This window comes from Chaetodon trifascialis, chromosome 10, assembly GCF_039877785.1.
Source record: "Chaetodon trifascialis isolate fChaTrf1 chromosome 10, fChaTrf1.hap1, whole genome shotgun sequence".
In the NCBI taxonomy this organism is placed as follows: Eukaryota; Metazoa; Chordata; class Actinopteri; order Chaetodontiformes; family Chaetodontidae; genus Chaetodon; species Chaetodon trifascialis.
The window spans coordinates 10,561,479-10,571,373 of NC_092065.1; the positions used below are offsets into that span (position 1 = coordinate 10,561,479).

Below are 9,895 nucleotides of genomic sequence, written 5' to 3' on the forward strand. Positions count from 1 at the left end.
CTGAAGAAAGAAGAGGATGACAATTAGAAAAAGAGAGTGGGTGCTAATGAAAGAGACACCAGCGGCTGGTGGTGGAGTGAAAACCACTCAAACAAACATGCATTATTTATCTAAAAAGGACCTTTTAAATACCTGCCGCAGCATGTATCTTTTCTTTCTCATTCTGCTTTGGTGAGCTCTCATATGCAGTCCATGGTGTTTAAGCTTAAAAAACTATAAGTACCTCATTGAGATTGTAATTATGGTGTGCAAAGTTAAGGTGCAGTCTATTAAACAGCCTGTTCTTCCAGCGTGCAGAGCCAGGTGTCGGCTTGTACTGCTGGCAGTTGGGGGGTTGATCTGGGACAAAGGCAGACAGCAGGTTGATATGCACTATGTAATTAGATCCACTCTGCTAATGTTTATATCTGCAATTAATTAATGTGGTTGGGTTTTACACGCAGCTATGCCAAAAAAGGGGCAGACCAATGTGCAACAGAGTGCTACATCAAAATGTGAGAGGTTAACAGGAGCAGGAAATGATAGGACCAAACTCTCCCACGCCTCTCCCTTTGGGCCTGGAGACTCTGATTTGTCTGTCAAGGCACGTGCTGATGAGGTTATGTCATTTATATAGTTCTACAGCCCACTATGGCTAAACACATAATGACCCTAACAAGCTCTTACACAACACAAGTTGTCTTAGTCTTACACAAGTGGGCTTGGTTTCCTTTATGATTATGAATGGATTTTAACACCACATTACATGCGACCTGTGGACTCTGAGGAGCCATGTATCACTTTGCTACACATTCAGTTTGTATTATTAATTGGTGGGAAGAAGTTAGGATACTGTGTCACCAGCAAGCATTTCAGGTGTTCTGCTAGAACATTCCAACCTAAGACAACCTTAGGAAGGTGTTGTACCTTTCTAAGGTCTGATCTTGTGTCAAGTTGTGGCACTGGACGTGCTTCCCATCGTAGCTATGAACACTTCACTGTCATTTTCTAACCAGACAAATTGTCCATGACAGTGTGATGAGACAAACATTTCCTCATGACATGCCTTACTTTCTCTCTCTCTCTCAATTATTCAACTCTTTTTACAAAATGGGCAGTGTTAATGGTAAATATATGACAGATAACAGGCGCGGTTCCTCAGGCTTATCTTCCTGTAGATCATAAGCATACAGTAATCACCCTGAACAGATAATCTCCTCAAATCTTCTGAAACAAAGCAGGGCTGAATGACAACAACTCTCAGAGCCAGAACCAAATGTAATGTTACTGTGTTCCTGCAGACACACCAACAGGCATCATCTACAGCAAAGTCTACAGCAAGAGAAATGAACAAAGAAAACTAGCTGTATTTACTTAAGCAAGTCAAGTCTGCGCAAAAGGTAGACTTCCTCTTTCTGCCCTTATCTCTCTGGTCATCTTCTCTCCACACTATTGTTCTCAGCTCTGGCCTTCTGCCAGGTTTCAGGAGGGAGGTGAAGCTGAAGCATGACAGGCTGGGTGTCATGTGTTGTCAACCTCATGGCAAGAGGCCCTCTGCGCACCTCTCCTCCACTCAGCCTAAGGTGCTTATTGTTCAGTAATGACAAGCTCTTATTCATAGGTAATTACATGGCATTAGGTCAACAATTATATAAAAATAGAAGCAGAGAGTGCAGGACACTTGTCTTAGGCTTACCTATAACGCCAAGCACGTCTCATATTTGATTGTGTCCTATTAGGAAATGACTGCTAATGTCAAGCTCTTTTGATTTTCATATTTAATGGAATGAGGTTAGACAAGTGTTGTCATACTGCTTTCTGCGACAGTAAATCATTTGAGAGCGATGACAGTAACAATGAGCCCTCCCTTACAGAGTGTCATATTTTAAATGTGTGGTGTCAGTCAGGTGTTCTGCATTTATCTTCATATGTTCAGTCTCATTTAAAAACTAATTAAAAACACACAAGAATCCTTATAAAACATAAAAAATCTCTGTCAGGTGCTGTTTTGCCTAACAACAGTCTGACTTTGTGTCCAAATAGAAGAACAGATTTTTATAGCTAAAGTCTGGAGCACATTTAATACCACAACATGATAACTCTGCACTAGACCCTAAAAACAGCTGAACAACTGAACTATCACACACCCTGTAACACACCTGAAGCTTAAACAAACACAACTGATAATCAAAGTGTGCCGTGATGTCAGCAACCTAATCCCATTCAAATTCTTGCGTTAACGTGAGGTCACATCAGTCTATTTACAACAAAAGTGACACTTTTTGACATTGTCACACTACAAAATTCGAAAACATTCATAGCAGTTTGTAATGTGTCTGAAAGAAATACACGCCTGCTTGGATATGAGCAGCCTGGACTTTGCTCCATTTTCCAGAGTAAGCATTTTGCAAGAGATAACAGCTATCTGATTTAATGCATGTCAAGCCACACTGCCATCTGGCTGAATCACACTGCGCTGTTATGATATCTGGAGCTCAAGGTGTGGTCTGGGTATACAGGTGCAGCATGGAAGATGTGAGTGCTTACTCTGGATTGGGTTCACGGAAAACTGGCACAGAACAAAATCATGTCAGAATTCACTGCCGTGATCCCTTTCTGTTCACATTGCATATAGCCCTCCTAACACAGAGAGGAAGCTGCTAAAACCTTGCTGAAAAGACTGATTCTCAAAATTAGCCAGCAGTGTTTCTCCTCTGCTTGTTAATGTGTAGCATGTCATGAGGTTATTCACGTTGACCCCAAATGATAACATGCTCCTCTCAGTTTAGCGCTGTAATCGTGGTTGACATCAGATTTAAGTGTATGGTCACAGCATGTGGTTTTCTGCTCTCTTGCAACTTGAATCCAGCAGAAATTTAGTCTAAAAGAGCCCATTTACTGTGTGTGAATTGTTCCGTAGATTAACTGCTATACAATTTCAGGAGCAATTGATCCAGCAAGTATCAATATCACTTCAAACCTACAGCCTTGATGCAAATCATTATGTGCTGACAATTAATATCTATTAGGAGACATTCAACTGATCTCTTGTTGTATGTCTGTGTTATATTTCTATGTTCAGGAGAAGACCAGAGGCACATCCATGTGTTTCTAATGGGACCCTAAATAAACATAACAACACAATAAAACATTAATGATAAATCGTCCCTTTTAACAAGTAAGTGACACCAATCTCAACTTTTAAACCAGCATGAAGCTGTAAAAGAGCTCACTAAATATATGAGGTTTAAGAGCCATCAGGACACCCCATCTGCTGAGGAAGCCCTAATGGCTGGAGAGCTGCAGAGCAGTCCCTCAGGTCCATGTGAGTCTGAGCCCGCTGTGAAGACACAAGAACACGAAAGAAACAGCAACTTTCACCCCCTCAGAAGAACTCACAGTGTTTCTGTTTCCGGACGGGATGCTCAAGGTGACTAACGCGGTGGAGACGGTGCCTGAGGTGTCAGCCTGCCATCACAGCCTGCAGCCGATCAGGACGATGAACCCCGCGGGATGCGCAGTCGATGCCTGGAATCTGCTGCTTTTGAAGTCAAACAGCTGAAATCCAAGGCTGTAAATTCGCTGAGGAGGCACCGCGGGCGCAGGTGAGTGATAGGTGAGTCTGCAGGTAACTCAAGCCGGCAGGGGAGGAGCTCCGCGGACGCCTCACAGGATGTGGGCCGGTCGGCCTGAGCTCTTCTCACTCGATTTTGAAGAGAAGGCTTCATGCTGAGAGTTTGGATGCGTGTTGGTGATGCGCCTCACTGACCTGCTTCATTGACCTGCACCACATTTAGCAGCAAACAACATTTTGCTTTAATATGGACGCTGTAAATGTCTGGAGTAAAGCAGTGGTTCCTAACTTTTGTTGGATTGTGTCTTCTTCTTCTGAATGAAGCTATATCTACGTGTGACATCACAAGCTTTGACCTCCAAATGGACTTGAGTCTGGGGCAGTATTTCCTTCTCTGACAGTTTGATTTGATGTATTTCACAAGGAAAAAGCAAATATTACAAAAAATCTAATTTTGTACAACAGAAATGCCTTTTTTTTTTTTTTTTTTTTCTTTTTAATAGTGGGGCCCTGACACCAAGGTTGAGAACAAATAAATGTTCCAAAAAAGCCTTACATGAGATGCCCTGGGTGACATTACCAACATTTAAATGGCAATAAAAAAACAAACAAATTTGCTGTTTATGAATTACAAATGCAATCAGAAATGCATGATAACTTGTAGACACAACCTCGTCAAATCGTGGAATAACTTTGTCTCCTCGGGTTTTCGCTTGCTGCAGCAAAGAAGTGGTCTGGTCTGAACGAGCTGGATTCAACAGGGTGAATGAAAGAGGAGCAACAGTGTGGAACACTGCCCAGGTTTCAGTGTCACTGGCTGGTAAGAATGACCACTCTTTGTCCAGCTGCAGTGTGCTGTCCCTGCAAAGAAAATCATTAAGATAATGCATTTGTCCTATTCTGGAGTTTGTAATGCATGTCAACAAGCACTCGAATGATCTTGTTTTAGCGACAGACTTTAAAAATGAACACACTCTTCATGATACCAGCAGAGAGAGAACTGAAAGGGGAAATTATAAATGCTTGCACACACACTGGTTTGACCTACAATCAGTGAAATTCACAAGTGTTTGTTCATGTTCTCACTCAGCTGTTGCTCAAGCACAAGTACTCTGAAATGTGATTTGTTTTGAAACTGGTTACTTTGGAAACCTTGGTATTTGGTTTTATCATTAACTCAAGCTGTCAGTGGTGGGAAATAACCTGTTTGAAGAATGTGGTTTAGTGAAAGGACTAATAGTTATTACAATTAAAAAAAAAACAAAAAAACTGCTCTGAGATCTTCACCTGAATGATGTAAGTGCTGTGGATCAGTGCTGATCTGAAATTAAATATGTACAGTTTAAAGAGCAAAACTAAAATATTAATTCTCAACCTGGAATGACTTTCTATCAGGTACTTAAACTTTGTGTAAGTACAAAGAGATTGTAGCACAACTAAAAGCTCTTTATAGATCAGTAGGAATATTGGAGGGTTAATAGCTGCAATCCAGCTGAACTGAGTTTAAGCATTCAAGTAAAACAAATGGAAGGGAGCAGAAAATGTTCCTTTTTTAGTGCTAAAATCAGTGCTGTCACTGTCCAAATCTTAATAAAAGCAATTCTGCCCTCTACTGGAAAAAAGATGAAGACATGAAACGTATTAAATGTTGTACGTTTAATATAAATAATCAACAGTGACACAAATATAGATTTTATCTTTGAGCCCTGAAAAATAGACAGAATGTGATGAAATCAATCCAAAAAGATAAAAAAGCTAAAGCACTCACTTTTCAACAAACATCAACGCATTTCAAGCATTTTACAAACTCAGTCAGTCCAAAGACTTTTCCCCTTACAAACATTCAAACTGTGTAAAGTCAAAGTTGTTTCAGTTTCTGGTTGTATCAAAGAAGTGCAGACACCTTGTGAGTATATGACGATGAAGAGGAGGTCTCTTCATGAATAGACACTGAAAGACACAAAGAAGAGCAAATAAAAATCTATTATTACTGTTCATTAAACTGTGCCTGAACAAACTGTGCTTCAGCTGTGTGAAACTGCTTAATTGTCCAAAATCAATCTGGCAAACGACTGCATGTTTAGTTTAGTTTCAAGTTTTTCTTCATCTGCACTGATTTATGAATGTATTTTGGCCATCAGCCACCTGAGTAGACAACATCCATCTTTTCAGAATAAAGGACTGGATTACTGTGATCTATCCTGGGAGGAAAATTTGAGGATGTGACGACATTGTAGGAGGTGTACAGTATCACTTGACTGAATGCCACCCATATCAATAATTTAGCCCTAAGTCCTAAAGGGAACCAGGGCTTATTTCATTCATGAACAAAGGCGTGAACAAAGGAGAGCTCAGTGCCGTCCAGCAGTTCAAAACATATGTATGAGATGCTAATTACGTCGGCATACTATCTTGTCAATCAAAATAAATGGAGCCTAAAATGTAGGCCAGTCTCTTCATGTGATAAGGAAGGATTTCATCTGTGTTTGATACCAGATATTGTAATTGACCGACCTGTCTGTCATTTATGTTGACATCTGACCTTGTCAAAAAAAAAAAAAAAAAAAAAAAGATGTTTGTGATCTCACATGTCACATCAATAAATCGTCCTCATCAATCATGCCTGGTGAGGTTTAATACAAAATGTCCATGACGAAAAGTAGTGAAAGTGGAACTGACCTGGCCAGTCGGGCTAAAGCGCTGAAAGCCAGGGCTCCATCTAAGCTATAGACAACGAGTAAGACACTGCTGATGATTATGTCTGCCCTCATCACGTATGTCTGCCACAACAGGAAGTAGACGGTCAGCAGGATAGTCGTCCCAGTCAGAATGAGGTTTGCCAGAATATGGCCCTGGCTCTCCGACAGGTTGCCCTTCACGCCTGCAGACAGTTTCATGGAAAGGAAAAAATAAAATCACTGGAGTGGCCCTCCAAGAGGGATTGTCATGGAAGATCTGCAGCCATGTAATATGACTCCCATGTTTCTCAAAGCACAGGTTTTTAGATTAATATATGTTTTTTTGCCATCCTATACTGTAACACTGTGATAAATGATGATATTAGAAAATTAAAACTCATAAGGCAAAAAAAGGAAAAGAAATCAGGTTGTAGGAAACTACCTTGATTCCATTTAAGGGTTGTCCTTCAATTAAGACTCAATCAGGACAAATTTGAAAGCTCCATTTATGCCATTTATGTAAACTACAAAGCAACTAGAATGGCCATTGGTCTTTCAGCGACTAATTTGCGTTATTTTGCTGTTCTGTTATTTACTGTATAAGCTAGAAGTGAGAGGAAGAACTGGATATAGATATGAATGCATGCCAGACAAGTGTCAGCCTGGTCATGACAGGGCAGTCAGCCATGGTTCAGTCTGTGACTCTCTCACCACAGAAGAAATGAAGGACGTCCAGAGCAGCCAGGAGGAACAGCAGACCGACATCACAGACCAGATGATCAGCAGGGTAAGACAGCACCAAGCCTGACAGCAACAGACACGTTCACTGTTCTCTACAGGTACATCAAAATACCTGGTTTAAAGGAAAAAAAAAACAAAACTCTGAGACTAGGTTGAATGTTCAGCACTCACTCTTTCTGATGATCAAGCCGAGAGTGAACAGGAAGTAGAAGACGAAGTAGATGGATGTCAGCTTCAGCAGCAGCTGGAAAGTAACAGATGACAGCTGGGAGCGGAGTTAAGGTGTCATCGATCATCTTCACACCGTCAGTGACAGAGAGAGAGAGAGAGAGAGAGAGAGAGAGAGAGAGAGAGAGAGAGAGAGAGAGAGAGAGAGAGAGACGTCTGTGGTTTTGACAAGGCTTCACTTCAGGCGTACTCAGCTGAAGGAAATGAAAAGGATACGACACCGGCTGATCTTCCTAGAGGGAGAGGGACAGACAGAAACTTAACTAATCTAACAAACTTTCTGAACGTCATCGAGTCAATAAAGTGAACCAAAGAAGAAGTATTAATGCTAAATAAATAAAATAACTAACGCTACATAACATATATGACTCTGTCAGCGGTTTAATGAAAAAGCGTGTCTATAGCAACCATAGCAACGCGTCCACCTACCAGGTCCGGGCATCGCCATTTTGATTTTTTTTTTTTTTTTTCTTTCCCTCAGCGCGTTCGCCTCTAACCAAAAGGTGAACGGCGCCGCCTACTGGTTGGAAGATGAACTACAACGCGAGAGAGCAGTCAAATAATTGGAGAGGTGGATGGTTAATATTTTTATACAGACGTAGAAAACTGGTCAAAGTACTATTTTTTTCCACACTCACTGACCAGGTGGGATGGCATGTTGCTGTGTAGCCACACTGAGCCTTGAATTTTGAATGAATCTCAAGTGTCACCAGCAAAGAACCTGACACCATCACACCTCCTCTGCTACAGAGGGAACCACACATGCAGCTACAATCCATGCACCTTCTCAGCATCTCATAAAGACAAAGCAGTTCGAGCCAAAACTCAAATTCTGACTCATTTGACCAAAAAACACATTCTCTACTGATGTAATGTCCGTTCCTTTTGTTTCATTACATCAGTTCTACCTGATTCACACAGTCTTTTCAAAACAGTTTATGTTCCCTGGGGTGGTGTTCATGAGTCAGTTTCGTCAGAGTGTTTGATGGTTATTGAGTCTGCGCTTGAAGATACATTCAATGTTTTTAAAACTTTCTGGATTTACTGACCTTCATATCTTAAACTAATGATGGACCATCAAAGTTTCAGCAGGATTTGGACTCAGTAGCAGACAAGCAGACAGGGAGAAAGGGTGAAATGAAATTTAATGAATGTGCAATAAGTGGAGACTTCAGGTGCACAGCGCACTCATAGCTGGGAAGTCCTGAGAAAAACATGAGGTACGAGGTAGGTGGAGAGTGGAGAGCAGCTCAGAGATACACTGGAGCACACAGAGCTCAGGTGGTGTGAGAGAAAAAAACACAGGAGATCAGGCACTGGGAGTAGACTACATATGAATACTCGTAGGTACCACTGGTAAACGGCCAACAATATCAGTAAACAGTGGAAACAATCTGGCAACAAGTCTGCACAGTCCACAGTCTTTATGCTGTGCTTGATTGTGATGAGTCCCAGCTGTGTTGGAGCCAGCTCTCAGCCACCTGGAGAACCACGCCCAGCCTCTGCCAAGAAAAGGAAACAAAGCCCCATACCTCCTCACGGTGCACAAAGCCTTATAGTTTTCCAAACCACCACAGTCATTTCTCTTTACTTGATTTTCAGGTTCTCACCATAACATGGATTACTGGTCAAATAGAGCTATTAACTGCATACCAACACTGTGCACAACATAGCTGATGATCTCAAACGTATTAAGAAAGCAAGAAATCTCACTAATTAATTTTGACAAGACACACCTGTTAATTAAACCGTCTGATGACCTCATGAAGCTGCTGAAGATAATTCCAACAGTGTGCAAAGCTGTCATCAAGGCAAACGGTGGCTATTTGGAAGAATCTAAAATAGAAAACATATTTTAGTTTGTGTAATACTTTTTTGTTTACTACATAATTCCGCAGGTGTTCTTTCAAAGTTTTGATATGTTCAGCATTAATCTACTTTAGAGAAAATCAAAGAAAAACCATTGACTGAGAAGGTGAGTCCAAACATTTGACTGGTAGGCTGCTGACAAGTGTCCCTTTGAATCCAGTGGACTGGTCAGACATCAACGGTCGTCAAGCTAGTGCAACCATTAAATCAGTCCCCAAGGTATTTAAAATAGTACCTATAATTTACGCAATCTTTTTGAATTTCACTCCTAAGACATACATTAAACTGACCACAAACAAACTTTAAAACTTAACTAATCAATGTAGTTAAGCCTCAGCTCTACAGAGCCAGTTTGTTTCCAGTAAACCCCACTGTACACCAGCTGCTCACCACCAAACAACAAGCTAAGTTAGCAACTAAGCTAGCTGGTGAGCATATGGTACATTTAGCCACTAAAGAGCCAGATAGTTTTCTCAGCGTTGGTGGAGACAAGAACAAAAAGAAGTAAATATTTCTTTCAACATGTGAATGAAAATGAATACTAATTGCTCCATGTCTGCTGGATTTGTAAGCAGGCTAACAGGTTTGCTAAAATCTGTAAATATAAAAAAAATAACAGCTTTATGAGGTGATAGTATGCTAATGTTTTTCAACTTGTTCAGCTGCCCCCCAATGGCCACAAAATCAGTCAACGCAGCTTTAAATAACAGATGACAACTGGAACACAGATCGTGCGGTAAGTGGCCATGACTTCAAGTTAGTGCTGCTAGCTGTATGTGAAAATAATGAGGTGGAAGCCAATCGCCTCCTCCATCGAGTCCATAAA

General features: G+C 41.0%; 1 protein-coding gene across 1 annotated transcript; it reads right to left on the reverse strand.

Annotated features, from left to right (window-relative positions):
* Positions 1 to 5,197: 5,197 nt before the first annotated feature.
* LOC139337904 (transmembrane protein 80-like) lies at positions 5,198 to 7,529 on the reverse strand. The gene is made up of 5 exons (XM_070972735.1): positions 7,417 to 7,529; positions 7,144 to 7,237; positions 6,943 to 7,035; positions 6,233 to 6,434; positions 5,198 to 5,503 (listed from the first exon to the last, which is right to left on the reverse strand). Exons 1-5 carry the CDS (start codon positions 7,489 to 7,491, stop codon positions 5,491 to 5,493), a joined length of 477 nt encoding a protein of 158 aa, XP_070828836.1. The 5' UTR covers positions 7,492 to 7,529; the 3' UTR covers positions 5,198 to 5,490.
* Between the last annotated feature and the right edge of the window lie 2,366 nt (positions 7,530 to 9,895).

Coding starts and splice junctions, on each gene's coding strand:
- LOC139337904 (XM_070972735.1), bottom strand. CDS start 7,491: ATGACGTTCAGAAAGTTTGTTAGATTAGTTAAGTTTCTGTCTGTCCCT. Junction 7,036..7,143: donor CGGCTTGATCATCAGAAAGA/GTGAGTGCTGAA, acceptor TGTTGCTGTCAG/GCTTGGTGCTGTCTTACCCT. Junction 6,435..6,942: donor CGTCCTTCATTTCTTCTGTG/GTGAGAGAGTCA, acceptor AACTGTCTGCAG/GCGTGAAGGGCAACCTGTCG.